Source organism: Triplophysa rosa, linkage group LG5 (assembly GCF_024868665.1).
Source record: "Triplophysa rosa linkage group LG5, Trosa_1v2, whole genome shotgun sequence".
NCBI lineage: Eukaryota > Metazoa > Chordata > Actinopteri > Cypriniformes > Nemacheilidae > Triplophysa > Triplophysa rosa.
In genome coordinates, this window is record NC_079894.1 from 24,336,693 (window position 1) to 24,353,795 (window position 17,103).

Below are 17,103 nucleotides of genomic sequence, written 5' to 3' on the forward strand. Positions count from 1 at the left end.
CATGCAAAATGTAATGTGTAATTGCATTAGTCATTACAAATGTAGTGGAGTAAAGAGTACATATACTTGTTCAAAAATGTAGTTAAGTAGAGAGTAAAAGTTGCTAATATCTTTAATACTCAGTACAACTACAAAGTAGCCAAAAAGATACTTAAGTAAAGTAACTAAGTACATTTACTCCAATACTTTACACCACTGTTGTTTACTGAGCTCTCATTGTCGAGTTATCCTTCCACCCTGCTACAATATTTATATACTAAGTTAATAATTAGTAAATGAAATATAAACATATTATTATACATATTATATTATGTGACGAGGGAGGCGTGACGAGAGCCGTGGGAGGATCAAGCGAGGCCGGTGATGCGATTGATAATGAGCGTCAGCTGGGCGCAACCAGCCTCGTATCTCCCACGGAGGAGATCGGAAGCATAAAAGGCCGAGCGGCAGTAGCATACGGCGAGAGAGGACCGCACCCAGACATTAGTTAAGTTTTGTTTATGTTTGTGTTTGTGTTGCCGGCAGTCGTCAGCGAGGGGCTGCCGGCTTGTTACTTTTGTATTTTTGGTGTATTTATTTTTGATTAAATGTTTTGAATGTTCGCCGGTTCCTGCCGTTTTTCCGTTTTATTGAGCTTTATTACATATTACAACCAAACAAGGTGCATGCATCCGATTAAAGATGTCTAAAGCAATTTTACAATATGCCAGTGTAGCGAGGAAGGCGGGGCGAGAGCCGTGGGGCGGGTAAGGCAGGGCCGGCGGCTTAAGTGGCAACGAGTGTCAGCTGTGCGACCGCCGGTCCCCGCATGCCTCACGGGGGAGCTCTGGAGGATAAGAGGACGAGCGACCGGACCATCGAGAGAGAGGACCCGGGCCCGGAAGTTAAGTGGAGTTTGTTTATGTTCGTGTGGCCGGCAGTCGACCGTGAGGTGGCTGCTGGCCTTTTATTTGCTGGATTATTGTTTATTTATTTTGATTAAAGTTTATTGTTTAAATGTTTGCCGGTTCCCGCCTCCTTCCTAACCTACATTGAACTTTGTTACAGCCAGATTGAACTAATATACATTGTGTATTGATATTTTATGTATGTGAGTCCTGAGAGAGGTAGAAAATAAGGCATGTAAGGGTTTGGAGACATTATTTTTAAAAGTTTGGGAAACACTGAGTTAGACAAACACTATTGAGTTGTTTGTGTGTGCAATATTTTGTCCTGTTTATCTTTTTCATACTACTCAAGATGAATTCATACCTAAAATTATTTTAAATGATATTACCATCATGTCATCACGGCTTGTTACTATACTGAAGTGATACAGAATAGGAGAGCATCCAAGTGCAGATTTAAGGATATGAGCTACCAGTTGTATTTATTGGAACTGCTTGTGCTTTCATCAACTATAACTTAAGAACTTAAGCTTATGTTTTTATGAATCCAGCGTGAATGTCTATTGAAACATTGTAATAAGATGCTGTTGAAACCGACTGGTCGATTTCTTTGTCAATAGCTCTGCTGGGACACATTGCGGTGACCTGGGGCTGTTGTGACAGTGTGTGTGTGTGTCATGTGAATATGTCTGGTTGTGTGTCTGTCTTCTGGTTTGAGGTGTGGATTGGATCAGTGACGTGTCTTGACCCTGTTGTTACTCTGTGACTTTACCCAGCATCCCCGGCTCGGCGGTGTGTGCGTTTGACATGCAGCAGTTGGCACGAGTGTTTGAGGGGAGATTCAAAGAGCAGAAATCACCAGAATCCATATGGACACCAGTACCTGATGAACTTGTACCTAAACCCAGGTATGAAACTATGTTATGTTATGTTTCATTGTGCTTTGTTGCATTGTTTGTGTTTATGTGTTATGTTGTTTATTGTTGTGTTGTTATTTTATGCGTTATGTTGTTTTAATTTATGTGTTATGTTATATAATGCATATTTTATTTGTTATCTATTTTATTGTGTTCTTTTATGTGATATGTTTGTCTGTCTTGTGAAGTTGATGTTGCTTTTGTTTGCTGGTGACTTTACTTTTTCATTGCCTGAAGCTAATGTCCAGAACTCATGCCAGTACAGGCCTACAGATCCATCATTTCATCTAAAAATAATCGGTGGATGGGGCTTAAGTGTGGGCCCCATGGGTCCTGCTGGAGAGCTGGGTGAGACGTGAAGCCAGACGTGTAGGGAGTACACTCACCCTTTACCCTGTTCTCCTCTAGCCACGGGCTCAAACTCTAAAGCAATCTCAAAGCTTTGCTCCTAGCTTTAAAACTTATTTGGGGGATGAGTGTTGTGTTTCCTCTGGCTTAAAATGCATGTGTGAGCCATTTCAAAATTGTTTTTTATATTCTTAGGCCTGGAGGCTGTGCTGTCCAGGGTTCAAGATTCAGCACTTCTAACACCCTACCCGATGAAGTGCTGAATTTCATTAAGACTCATCCTCTTATGGACGAAGCAGTTCCTTTGCTGGGACATAGACCTTGGATAGTCAAGACAATGGTCAGGTAGGATGCATAGACCTGCTGAGGAAAGACAAGTCATACGGCAAAACAGCGATAAACCCCAAGATGCTTAAAGGTCCTGTGTTTGAAATTTAGCAGCATCTAGTGGTGAGGTTGCGAATTTCAACCAATGGCTCACTCCAACTCAACTCTCAACTCAACTTTATTTATATAGCGCTTTTACAATTTTCATTGTTACAAAGCAGCTGTACATGAGACATATTGACTATAAGCAAAATAATTAAAGTTGTACCTGCAGAAACAAGAAAAGGTTGAAAACACAGAAGACAGACATACCCACATACAAAACACTCCACACACACAATATGCACACGTACTAACACACATAGACATAGAGACACACACACACACACACACACACACGGATGCGCACGCACACACACACAACACACACACACACGTACGTACACAGACAAGTACGCACACAAACACGCTCAGTGAGAGCACACATTTAGGATAAAGGAGAGAGAAGCACAGGTCAAATATAACAGACTATAAATTCCTATATGCAATATTAATTAAGTAAAACTTTAAAATTCTAAAGCAGCCCCCCCGGTCAGGCAGATAGTGCAAAAACAGTATGCAAACGGTGGCGAGGAACCCAAAACTCTAATCGAGAAAAAAAACCTCAGGAGAACCCAGGCCCAACCAGGGGATTCCAGTTCACTCCACCCCTTCCTTTCAAAGCACTACGCCGGCTCTCACAGAACTAAGATGTCTTCACGTTTTTGCTTCTTTGCCAAAGGAGATAATGTACTTGCTAGGACTGGGGCGATATATTGTGTAATTTTATGCTCAGTTTCTCAATGAATTACGGTTAAAATGCTGCCACATCTGAAAGCCAGAGGGCACTCTCACACAGAAACTCAGAATATGGGACAAATAAGAAGAACGATTTACACAATCGTTGTAAGCTGTGTCCCAAATGACATACTATGCCCTTAAACTATGCACTATGCACTCAACCATGTAGTGTTTGTATTTTAGAAGGGTAGTATCGTCCCAAATGGAATACTAAACCGTTTTATACTAATCTGTAGTATTTCGGTTTCCCAGACGAGCGCCAATCACGTCAATCACACGGCAAATGTGTGTGAATAAAAATCAATTTGTGCATTGTGCATTTAATGTAGTTTTCATGTGTTTTGCCCAGCAATACTTCGTCATCAGATTGAAGCGTTATCACTCTGCAGGAGAGTTTTGCTCGAGCAGCATCTGATAGCCCCGCCTCCCTTCCGCTACGTAAGCGAAACTGCGACCGTTGAGTATGTGAAGTGTCCACAGTTCCACACTTCATATTTTCGGTTGAAAAAGTGCATCATCCGGGTACTTAAAGTGCACTTCGTTTTTTGAGAATTTTCAATGTGAACACACTACTCACACTATTTATACTACAAAATTGCGTAGAATAGTACATAAGTGCGCGATTTGGGATGCACCTGTAGTTCCAGGAAATGCCAATGGTCATATTCTATCGCTGTTCTTCAAACCTTTTCAGGAATTTTAATGATAATAAAGCATATTTATAATGATGATGTTTGACAAGTGTTGCTTTTTCAAATGCACGTAATAAACGATCTTGTAGTGATTTTAGATCGAGCAGTATTTCCTACTGATCAAAGAGCCGTAGTTCACATAGTTTAGTTCTTTTGTCAATCGATCCTCCAAAAAATTACACACTGGACCTTTAAGTTAAGAAGTGTCTCTAAAAAGCAAAAGCGTATTTCTCAAAGTCTATCTAATAGGATGGAAATTGGGTGAGAAATCTAGAGTCACAGCCTCAGCTTTGCTGTGTTACGGCTAATGTTAGCACTTATACTCAATGGGCATCAGTCCGTGAGCATTTCAGTTCTGCGCTGTTACAGTCTTTCTCCAAAGTCTCTCAAGGTTAGTGGGAAAACCTTAGTTAGAACATAAATCTGAACCCCAGAAGTGTTTCTGTTGAGACCAAATTGCCTGAGGCCTTTAGACCCGGTGAGTCATTGTGCACAAGTTGTATGCTATAAATCGCTTCGCTTTTTAAATTTAGATTAAAATGGCCACAATGGCCCTTCCAGATAACCACAGGTAAACTGTCGCAAAGGAGAGCATCACTCCAGACATAGGAAAAACATTTCAGCCATATACTGTAGTAATCTCAAATAAACAATGTCTTAAAAATAATAGTCAGACTTGAGACCAAATTGCCTGAGGCCTTTAGACCCGGTGAGTCATTGTGCACAAGTTGTATGCTATAAATCGCTTCGCTTTTTAAATTTAGATTAAAATGGCCACAATGGCCCTTCCAGATAACCACAGGTAAACTGTCGCAAAGGAGAGCATCACTCCAGACATAGGAAAAACATTTCAGCCATATACTGTAGTAATCTCAAATAAACAATGTCTTAAAAATAATAGTCAGACTTTTTTGTCTTGCAACGACGTGAAAATGAAAAGAAAAGTTTATGGAAGCAGTTAATGATATTGGAGACGCTCTTTTGTGTCTGCTTGCTTTAATACGAATGAGCCCTTTTATTTCTCTGAAGTGATAAGAGAACTTAATCTTCTTATGTCTTAACACAGATCCAGTACATCTCTAATCTGTCACATCTTCTTATAATTTTTCATTAGGCTGTATTAAAAATAATATGCAGTGAACATTGTTTAAGATGAATATGTTCAATCTGATTGGATAAGCCACAATCAAAGTCATTGTAAGATATACGCAGACATGTGGCTTAGAAAGAATTGTCATTATTGTAATGAATGGTACCATTGTGATAGTGCTGTTATTAAGTAATAAGTGTTTCTTACTTTATTTCGCCTCACTTTTAAGGTACCAGTTAAACACTATGGTGGTGGACACTGAGGCTGGCCCCCACCGGAACCGGACTGTGGTGTTCCTGGGATCCACAAGAGGAACAGTTCTCAAGTTCCTTATTACTCCCAGCTCAGAGACGCCGTACTCCAATAGTAATATCTTTCTGGAAGAGCTAGAGGGATACAACCCGGAGAGGTGATGATATTTTCTTTAAAATCAGATTCACACACTAAGCGGTTGGGTTCTTGATTCTAATTTAATCCTTTTTACACATTTTAAAAATAAGGGTGCTTGACAGGATTCTTCACACCAGTGCGATTGAAGAACCGTTTTTGGTTCCCCAAGGAACCTTTTTGTTTTTTATAAACTCTTTTTTCAACTACAAAAAAGGTCTTACAAATAGTCTTTATGAAGGTGCAATAGAAGAACCATTTTTGGTTCCCTAAAGAACTATACAGTATATAGCTAGAGCTTATTAACAACCATTTCTTTCTTACTTTTATATAATGTAAAGAACATGAACCTTTTTTTGACTTTTTTGATATATGCTGGAGGATAAAACAGTACATGCTGATTGTTATGGTCTGCCTGTTCCCGTCTTTAGAGGTCTTTAGAGCCCATGGACTCAAGCAATCGAGCACCGATAGATTTATGACTATTACCAATAAAAATAAATTAACAACTGAATAAGAACTGTAAAAATTAACGTAACATGATTTATATGATTTACTTCAAGTTAACCAAATTCAAGCATTAAAAGGTATACTGTATATACGGTATTAAAAAAAATTATATATATATATAAATTAATGGACCATTCCAAATTTTAATTTAATCAGCCGTTCTAGATGCATTGTGGTCATTCCAGTCCAGTGTCTGTAGAATTTCAACAACATCAAACCTCTGGATCGACATAAAGTCATCCAACAGCAATGTGAAAGACTGACAGCATGACAAGAAACAAAAAAACTGATAAAAATCCACGTTATCACATAAAAAATAATTTTAATTAATAATAATTCAAATATTAAGTACAAATATTACTTTTGTGTTGCTTACAACCGGTTTCCGCAAATAAATGCAAATGGAAAAATATTTTTATTTAAAATTTGGGAGAAATATTAGTAGTTTATGAAATATGACAAAACTGATCATTTTACCTAAACACATACCCATAAACGGTAAATTCAGAAAAACTGAAAACAATTTTGAAATGATCTCATAATTTTTTCGGCAGCTGTATAGCTTTGAAATATAAAGATTGATGTAAAGAACTTTGTTTATTTCCATAAACGTCTTTTTGATCAAGAAGTTCCCTGCAGTTGTTTACTTTCACTGACGTTTAGCCCTGCATTCAAAACATGGTAAAATAAATTCAACATCAAACGGAAAAGATAAAATCTGCAATGTATTCGTAAACAAACCACAGCAGCGTGGAAACGTCCACAAAAGCAAATGGAGACATTCAACAGGGCTTCATTGATTATATTACTGTGTGTTTGTGTGTGGGGGTGGCTGGTGTTTTGAAGATGAAAGGCATTACCTGTCTGGAGGTAGAACGGCGCTGTTCAGAGCGTTGCATGCTGGGAGATGAAGGCGAGTTGTGTGGCGGTTGAGATAAGGTTCTCAGCACACACACACACACACACCTGAAACAAAGAGATCATTCTGTTCAGCTGACCTGTTCTGCCTCAGGTGATGTCTGGATGACATACAGTCATTTCTCTCATTTAACTGCATTTGGCTCTGAGCTGCCGATTGATGGCTGATATTTTTAGAAAATTCCTTTGGGACGTCGGTGTCGTCATTTGATCAGAGATGTTGCAGTAATGTAACGCCTTATTAGCTGCCTGACAGTTAATGTGATTTGGAAACAGACCAGCTCTGAATTAATCTTTTACTGGGTATTTTTCTGCCATTTTTTACGATCAGAGACAGTGGAGACAGGACAGCTAGTTATTAGAGTGAAGTCAAGTGGGATCCAAACTTGCATTTTATGAGCCCCATCAGTGAGTGTAGTTTTTGTATATAAGGTTTTAGTACATTTTTGTAGACTTTGTAGCGATGCATTTTTCCTCTGAAGTTCACTTATACCTTAAATCAAGGTTTTTTTGTATTAAAACAGGCATAATTTACTTTTCCTTTCTTACTATCTGCCTTTTGTCCAATCCCTTTATTTTTCTGCTTTGTATTTAAATGACCTTTGTTCTGATTGGCTTACAGCATGTGAAATGAGCAAAAAGCCTCTGTCAATTTGCTGGTGTGTGTGTAGATATGTGTGTTCGTACACGTTCAAGGTTGTGATGTCATTACCATGCCAATTTCTGAATGAGCTGTATTCATCGCATGTATTTAAAGGAACAGTTCACCTCTCATAATTTACTCACCCCAAGACTTACTTTCTTCAGTTCAACACAGATAATAATATTAAAGAAATGTAGTTTTCTCATTGTGTGTCTGACTAGCAGTCACATGGTATTCTGTAACAAAACAGAGAACCAATGAGAAGTTATATAAATTGAAACCAAAAAACAACATTTTAGAAAAAACTATTAAAAACTATTAATAAAAACTATTATGGCGCTAGAAGTTGGACAAAACTATGTTGCAGGCACACTGAAAACGCTCGCGCGTAAAATGTAAACCTGTAGAGGTATGGCGTTATTTTAATGACAAATGTCGTGAGTGCATTATTACAAGGCGAGAGCGCATTCTTGTAATACGAGCGCGCGAATCTCTCCGCTCGCACGCCGATTTCCTTTGCTCATGCACAAAACTGGACGCGCGCTTTCAATTATACGCTGCTCTCTTATGAATGTTCTCTCCTCTCGCTCAGTGAGCGTGTGTGCACTCAAAATGCATGCCTTGCGTCCACGAATCCTTTGGTACTCTTGCTCTCGAGAGGTCCTCCTGTGTGTTCCAGGCATTATAGGCTGTCAAAAGTAGTCAACCAATCAGGGATAGGCTTCCACGGCGGGCCAATGAATATGTGACCTCTTAACTACAGTAGGCCTAATTGTAGCCATAGTAGAGATCGCAAATCTCTAACTTGAACACAAAAACCAAGATTGTGCACGTAAATCAAGAATTACGAGGGGAAATAACAAACCCCCAAGTCAAAGCAGTTGCTCGCACATAGTATTGACTACACGCGTAAGTGCTACTCTACGCGCGCGCGAGCTGGGACTCTTCACGCGCTTGAGTCATTTTGACTTTCGGCACTAAGGGGGCGGGACACTGCGATTTTGTGACAACAAATGCCATTGGCCCTGCTCCTTTCTGGAACTCCCGTTGTGATTGGCTGTTGCTGCCGCCCTCAAGTCGATGACAGAACAGGAGAGATGGCAGGAAATTGGGGAAAATAGGATCTAAGGAATTCACATTTAAGTAATATTTTATATGTTGGACCAAATGCAGGAAAATGAATGTGTGCAGTAAGGAGATTTATTAGAAACACTGGGTTAATATATATAAAAAAATTATATGAAAGCCCTTCAGCTCTGCATTCAGCCATAGCAAATGTGCATTACCAGTGGTCACCTTTTTGTAGATTTTCTACATTTTTATCAAATGTTTTTATACGAGTATTTTGTCCTTATTTTGTCTGCTTGAGAATAATCCATGCTGATTGTGTGCAAAGCTTCCAACCTGAACTTAAAAATATTATTTTAGCCGTTCACAAGAGTGACGTCTAATAAATACACCACATTGATTTAGTCATAATGTCAGACTCAGAAGAAGAATATCAGAAGTGCTTATAGATTTGACTTTAGTGACATCTCATCTGGTCTATTGACTCCATGGACTCAAGCAATAGAGAACCAATAGATTATACAATTACTACAAAAAAAATGTGCTCAAATAAAAACAGCAAATAATATTATTCACTTCCATCCAGCCAAATCCAAATATTAAAAAAGGCCAATATCATGCTGCTTTAATAGGCCTCATAATGTACAGTTTTTATACACAGTGTTCAAACAGTAGACAAGTATGTTGTCTCTTGGATTTTTTTGTATGCATACTGATGGCTTAAGTGTACGTGTGTTTGTGTGTGTGTGTGTGTGTAGGTGCGGCGATGACTCCATGCAGGCGCGTCAGCCTCTCTCTCTGACCCTAGACAAACCCAGTCACACACTCCTGCTGGTTTTTCACTCTTGTGTGGTGAGAGTTCCTGTCGCACGCTGCCAACTGCACTCCAGATGTATGAAGTGAGTACACACACATTCATTGTAACAGAAATATACTGTACATTCATTCAACATATTGGACAAACACATCTGTTACTCATACGCCTTTTGTATTCGGACTAAGTTGAATTAGGATGTAGCCTTAAAATATAGCTGCCTGTGTAGCCTACTGAGACACACACACAAACCACACACACACTCATTTTCCATCTTAATTGTGCCACCCAAACACATGCTGCTTCATCAGTGGCTTTTGAATTACTGTAACCTAGCTTTACAATTTCCTTCAGACAACACACACACACGCTCCTGGCTCGGCTCCTGTATGGCACATTTGGAAGTCGTTCCTCGTGAATTCGCAGTAAAGCTCTGGTGTAATTCAGCGTGATTAATGGACGTGCCTTTGATTGAGTCCATTGACGTTCTCTCATCACGAGGGATGTGGTGCGGTGCGCTCTTACCATCTGCAGCGTGGAGGTCTGCAGCGCCATGTGGATGGTCAAATGACTCTGTGATCTTACACCAGATCTTTGTTTCCATGGGTGGCATACGCATTTTAAAAGCTATTCCCTCTGTATCTGTGGAGGGCATGTGTTGCTTTCAAGTCCTCTTGGCTTTCAAGTTTCTGTTTGAGAGTTCGGAAGTCACAGTATGTTTGTTTGCGTTTCGGGTGGAAAGACGGGTATGTTAAAGGAGTAGTTCACATTTTTACACATACTGTATTTACACATCCTATTGTCATTTCATACTTGAAAATGACTTTCTTTCTTCTGCTCAACACAAAAGAAGATACTTTGAAAAATATTGGTTTACGGAACAGCACAGCCCCCCCATTCACTTCTGTTGTAACCAATGCAAAATAATTCTTCAAAATATCTTCTTCTGTGTTCTGCGGAAGAAAGTCATACAGGTTTGATGTAAATGATGACAGAATTTTCATTTTGAAAGTGAACTACTCCTTTAAGTAATTTCATTCAGGTTGTTTTTCTTTGAAAAATAAATATATAAAGTCATTTTTCTATGCAGTGCATTTTATCATTTTTGTGTCACCCCGGAGAATTTTCAGGCAAAATTTATAACTATTTGTTATCAACAACACATCATTTGCATAAAAACTAAATTGTACAGATAAAAACTTTAGTGCGACCAACACCAATTAGCTTCTGCTATGATTTTCTCATTGACGCACAACTTGGAAAGTCTGGGTTCAATTAAACTCCCACCCACTGGTAATTACGACTTTGTGGTGGCGTTCATGTGCTCCCGTATTATGCATTCAGTCATTCCAACAGGCAACAGCAAACTGATTAAATCAGACTGACTAATATACTAAATAATGTAAAGAACAAAGAAAGCATTAAGTGATATATATTAAGTCTGCTAAAGTGAATGTGTTAACACGTTGTGATTAGATCATTACTGTTCCTTTTTTTTACTGTTTTCTTAGGAGAAATAAAGTAATTTTTGTCTTATGTTTTGCCGGCTGAAGTTTGAATCATTTTTTCAAAAATGTTTTATGGCAGAAAAAAAGATATAAATATGAAGAGTTTGATTCCAAAATGAGAACTACGTTTTTAAAATTTCTCAAAAATCATGTTTTTTATTGTTTTATCATGTTTTTATTGTGTAAGTTAACTGTATTTTTTTAGTTATTATGGCTTAAATAAAAACAAACCACCTGAAGTTTGATTGATATTAATTGGACTGCACAATAAAAAAAATCATGATTTTTGAAATGAGAGTTATCTCATTTTGGAACCAAACTCTTCATATCATCGCTGTCGGGCGGAATCCTCGTATCTCCAGAACCATTATTTTTCAGGAAATTAAAAAAACTGCATATTTTTTGAGTTATTAAACATTGTATTGTTAAAGTTGATAGTATACCTTATATTGCTATCATATACTGTTGTGTACCAACATTAAACACAACATTTCCCCAAAACCATGTTTAATCGGAGATACAAGGTTTATGACTTGGGAGCAGGGAGATACGAGATTACACTGTCATTGATAAGAATGGTACGGACACAGACGTCGCTGCTGCCAGCAGTGTTCATCAAAGTCTGCGGTCGCGTTGAGCCTTTTGACAAGAGACGAGGCTTTAAGAGCTAATGAAAGCTAATGATTGTGGTTACATACATCTTCCTAAACTCTATTTTAAACGTTAGAGCTATGAGTGATGCAATACCAAAATAAAATGTTAAACAGGCTGTCTAATATAGGCGGAAATTAATCTGCACGTAAATAAAGTCGGCGGTCGCGTTGAGCCTCTTGACAAGAGAAAAGGCTTCAATAGTTAACCAAAGCTAACGACTGTGGTTACATACATCTTCCTAAACTCTATTTTAAAGGTTTAAGAACTATAAGTGATGTAATACAAAAAACGGTGAGCTGACTAGGCTGTCTAATAGGCGGAAATTAGCCGAATCTGCTCGCAAACTTACCTTCGTGGCTCACGGGCTTCCTTCTGCACCGAAGCATTACAGCTATCGATTTTTAACAAAACAGACCTACTCAAATGTATCTAACCTAACTATTTTCACTCGTTATTGTCTAAAAAACTTTCAATCAGGAGACGTAATGCCGAGAGGCTCCCGCGGAGTGAAGAAGAGGTGGCGTTACGAGACTTCACAGACAGTTGAAGTGTCCAATGGAGTTAAGAGATTTGTTCTCAATCTATTTTCAACACTTTAGATTGGTTAATAATTTGTAAAAATAACAGACCCACATGGGTACTGACCAATAGCATCGATTTGTGAAAAAATATGAAATTGACCAAATTTGGACATAGGAGGTTTCCGCCCGACAGCGACGATATATACAATACCCCGTATCAAATGTTTTTGGACACTCAATAAATCAGTTTTTAACTAATATTATTATAATATACTGTATATATAATTATATTATATATATATATATTAAACCAAAACTTACAGTAGGTACTCAACCAGAATGATCCTTCCGCCATCGCCGTCTCTTCGGCGGTACTTCTTTAATGTGTATTTACTCTTTCTCTCAACAGGTATTGATCTAGCTTTTGTTGAAACTAGTAACTTTGTATTAGCACCTATTGTATTATTGCTCCTGTATGACATATCGCTTATTGCTCCCTGAACTCTCTGTAAGTCGCTTTGGATAAAAGCGTCTGCTAAATGACTAAATGTAAATGTTTACCGCTGAGTGGCAGTCTATTCACAGAACTTCACTCAGCGCGAGTAGACGTGTCAAGCGTTAAATTTCATTTAACAAGGGTTTACATTTTAAATTTGCTCTATGCATTCAATCAATGCTTTATTCGGTTTGAATCATTTTCAACATTAAAAAGTTGATTTTTTCATTTATTGCTGGGTTGTATACTGATCTTAATGTTTGTATTCGCTCTGTGTTTTGTACAAATTGGGAAATACAGCGAGTGAGATCAGAGTACCTGGCAAAACTTTGCTCATGTGTATTGCGAAGCGCGTCATTCATAAAAAAATGGCAAAACCCATCTCTAACATGATTTAGCTTTATTTCCTTTAAAACCAAATGTGCTCTATAATATCATTGGATTATCAGCATCTATCCCCCATATAGATAAATACCGCTGCAAACACAGCTGCGTTTCTCTGATGTTAACCCAGGATTCATTTATAAACATTCACGTATACATATTGCTAGGCTACATTCACATACATTGGGGATACGCTGTCATAAATCAAGAAATGTTAAGCAATAGAAGTGAAAACATTAAAAATATTACATTATATTATACAGCCACAAACAAAATTTAAGTTAAATTAAGTTAAATCCAAAATTAAATTCAAACTTGCTGGCTAAAGTTTGCATCATTTTAACTTGTTTGTCAAAATTGATGTTTATTTATTCAGGAGTAAAACTATTTTACAGTGGAAAAAGTGAATCTATCTTTAACCTTGTTCAAAGCAAAGCTGGAAAGAAAAGTCAGATGTGAATATGAGACAAGAGCTCAATCTCAGAGTCATTTTTCTCTCTCTATAAATCTTTATAAATCAAATTTTCTTTTGCTCAGTTTTGTTTACTGGTATTGTCCTTTGTAATAACATGGAGAAACGTTGCGCGTCTGTTTGTGTGTGTAGAAACTGCATTGCATCCAGAGATCCGTACTGCGGTTGGACCAGAGGAAGTACCTGCTCTCTCCTGAGGCCTGGCACCAGGTTGGAAAAACACAGAGTCATATACAGGTTTTGAACTGTTGAATGTTTCATTTTTAGATGAAATATCTATATAGTCTTTAAAGTTCATCCTAATTTGATGGTTTTGTTTCAGTGAAGATCTCTTTGCTGGTCTGGCTTTGAGAGGCTGTATTTGGCAGTCATACAATAATTTATAATAATAAACAATTAAGCCATTTGGCTCCTGATCTGTTAATATTTGGTCTACGATTAAATATGTTGTGTCCTATTTTCGCAGATTACCTTTTGTGCAGGATGTTGAATATGGAAACATCTCTCACCTCGGGGACTGTGATGGTGAGTTTGTGAACTTGCTGCCCTTTTTACTTTCATTTCTTTTGACTGTCCGTCCCCCTCGAACCCCTGGAGAATTCTCAAGCTGCTTTTCAACAACACAGATAGAAAATCTCTGGTCTGGTTTGAAAGTTTGGTTTCAGCAGTCAAAGTCAAGACTAAGTCAGGAGCGATGTTGAGAGAGAGAGTGAGTGTTAAATCTTTTCTTTTTAGAAATGAATTGATTTCTTTCAAAGACTGTAATCGGTATGCCGTATCTGAAGGCATTTCTGAGCCGTGGATGTTTACGCTTTTTCTAAACAGAAAATGCAGAATGAACTTTGGATCGGTTTATATTTTCGAACATTCAAGGAAGAATAAAGCTTAGATTCGCTTTCTGCTCTAAATGGCATTTGTGATGCTGGAAAAACAAAGCTAGCCTTCTGGCAGAATATGAAACGCTTGCTGGCAATCTCTGCTGTTTTCATGGAATGGAAAGCTTATATACAGTGGACCCAAAATGTATTTGGACACTCAAAAAAAAAGTATATATAAATGCAGCATCTTTGCAAATCAACATGTATTTATAGTAGAAATATTATCTTTCAAGCAATTCAAATATTATATTATATATTCAAAATTATTGTTATGTATTATATGGAAACTCACTTTCGCTGAAAATCTCGCAGTTGTTTAAAAGCATCATAAGGATGCACCGATACCGTTTTTTAAAGACAGAGTACCGATATTTTTTTCTGCTACTCGCTGATACCTATAACCGATGCCTGTATAATGTACAATTATGTTAATAAACCAGTATCTTGCTGGTACATTTTATTATTTTTTTGTTTTTGGGTCTACTTACATTTAAGTACTATTTTTTAATTAAGTTCTATTGTTTAAGTTAACCGGACTTTTATTTTGACAGATAGTCACAAATTGTGTTTGTTTATGTGTCCGTGTCCTTGTACAGTGAAACACTGGCGCTGAAAGCTGCACAAGCATCACGCGTTCAGTACACACAACAGCGCCACTCTTTCACACACAGACACACTAAACAAGCAGAATACATATTTAAACAGTATCTGAATATTTCGTTAGCTGTTACGTTTAACACTAGCTGTTCAGCGGTAATTTCTTGTTAGGAAATAATACATTTGCCAGATTCCATGCCATTCTATTATATAGTAAATTCTGTTTTTATGCCTGGATTCCTTGATTCCGTCCGCGTTTTCCACATTGCAGAAATCATAGGGCTCTATGTATGTCACATGAGGTATCGGTCTTTGGTATCGGTGTGTCATTAATTACGAGTACGAGTACATGAGCTTGGTATCGGGCCCAAATACCAATACTGGTATCAGTGCATCCCTAATCATAACCTAAATCAGCAGATTCTCAAGTCTTAACACAGTTGAACATAAGCCACGGTGAATCCATGGCTGAATCCAGAATGAATGAATCAGAAAAAAGTTAATTGGCTGAGGAAGTTTTTACTTTATACTTTCAAGCAACTTGACTGCGAGTTGAAATGGAAAACAGCAGCGGATTGCAATAGTCAAGTCTCTTTGGAGTGCTTATATTCATATACAGTAAAGTTTGAATAATAAAAGCAATGACAGCAAAGTAAACAGCTTTTACGGAAATTATAATATTGGAATTATACAGTGGATGGGTTGATTTTAAACCAGCGCACCAAAAAAAACATATAGACAACAGTGTGACAACTTGCCCCTGGGACCCCCATGTACTGTATCACATGATTTTACAATATGTTTTCTGTTTAATCCTTTAGGTTGAGCGGAAAACATTTGACCTATACAATGTTTTACGAAGTTCTCTATTATAGGACTTACACCCTGTCTACACCGCACACGAGCGGCGTGGCGTGACAAAAGGTAGTCACAGAATAGAGTAATTTAGAGTAGGGGACTGAATTGTCCATGCAGACAGTAATGTATTATTGGACAATCCATGTCCCTATGTCCCTGTATATGATTATTTTCATGTCACACCTGTGTCTAAATATAGCCAACATCTGCTTGATAGAACATGTTGAAGAATGATTTAACGTCACAGAACATCACCTTTTTTTCACAGGAAGTGAGACATGAGTGTCATATTTTAATTTAACATGCGGTATTGCGCTGCAGGTTGTAGGATGTATTTACAGACAAAAGAAAGTGAGAAAATCACAACATGAAAAGATCCTTATGAGATTTTTAGATACATTGAAATGATGGATAGAGGAAAATAAGACAAGATTTATATCATTAGGGGTCGATCAGACAGAACATGTTTTTTGCTGTTAGACGCGCCTCTTTTTAATTGTTTTTAGTTTCCCGGCGCCTTGCATTTTTGCCGCCTGCTGCATCTCGCGTTTTTGGCTAGTGATGGGTCGTTCTTGAACGATTTGTTCATTTTGAACGAATCTTTAATGTCGTCTCGGGGAGTGATTCGTTCAGTCGCGCATGCGCATTGCGCAACATTCTATGGGTCCTGTACTGGAATTAGTAAATTAACTAATTTCTCTGTCCAAAGCTGTCACGTCACGTGACAAAAGAACGAACGACTCAAACCCGAAGACTCGGGAGGTGAACTAATCAATTCTCTTTCCGGCTCTGACTGCATTGGTTTAGCTTACGACGCTGTCAGGTGATGAACGAACGACTCAAACCCGAAGACTCGGGAGGTGAACTAATCAATTCTCTTTCCGGCTCTGATTGCATTGGTTAAGCGTACGGGGCTGTCACGTGATGAACGAACGACTCAAACCCGAAGACTCGAGAGGTGAACTAATCAATTCTCTTTCCGGCTCTGATTGCATTGGTTAAGCGTACGGGGCTGTCACGTGATGAACGAACGACTCAAACCCGAAGACTCGAGAGATGAACTAATAAATTCTCTTTCCGGCTCTGACTGCATTGGTTAAGCGTACGGGGCTGTCAAGTGATGAATGAACGACTCAAACCCTCAAGACTCGGGAGATGAACTAATCAATTCTCTTTCCGGCTCTGACTGCATTGGTTTAGCTTACGACGCTGTCACGTGATGAACGAATGATTCAAACCCGAAGACTCTTGAGGTGAACTAATCAATTCTCTTTCCGGCTCTGACTGCATTGGT

The 17,103-nt window shown here is 38.2% G+C and overlaps 1 protein-coding gene and 1 long non-coding RNA gene across 3 annotated transcripts in view; one reads left to right on the forward strand and one right to left on the reverse strand.

Annotated features, from left to right (window-relative positions):
* sema6ba (sema domain, transmembrane domain (TM), and cytoplasmic domain, (semaphorin) 6Ba) overlaps positions 1-17,103 on the forward strand; it is a 172,967-nt gene that overhangs the window by 141,535 nt on the left and 14,329 nt on the right. Inside the window, exons 11-16 of one of the 2 annotated variants that reach the window (XM_057333539.1) lie at positions 1,664-1,795; positions 2,348-2,497; positions 5,331-5,510; positions 9,386-9,526; positions 13,609-13,713; positions 13,943-14,001. In XM_057333539.1, coding sequence (XP_057189522.1) covers positions 1,664-1,795; positions 2,348-2,497; positions 5,331-5,510; positions 9,386-9,526; positions 13,609-13,713; positions 13,943-14,001 — 767 coding nt within the window. The remainder of the gene's footprint in view (positions 1-1,663; positions 1,796-2,347; positions 2,498-5,330; positions 5,511-9,385; positions 9,527-13,608; positions 13,714-13,942; positions 14,002-17,103) is intronic. The other variant, XM_057333540.1, reaches the window with a different exon arrangement.
* Positions 1-17,103, reverse strand: part of LOC130554106 (uncharacterized) — a 57,022-nt gene that overhangs the window by 20,305 nt on the left and 19,614 nt on the right. Inside the window, exon 2 of the long non-coding RNA XR_008962946.1 lies at positions 6,859-6,964. This is a non-coding gene — a long non-coding RNA (uncharacterized LOC130554106). The remainder of the gene's footprint in view (positions 1-6,858; positions 6,965-17,103) is intronic.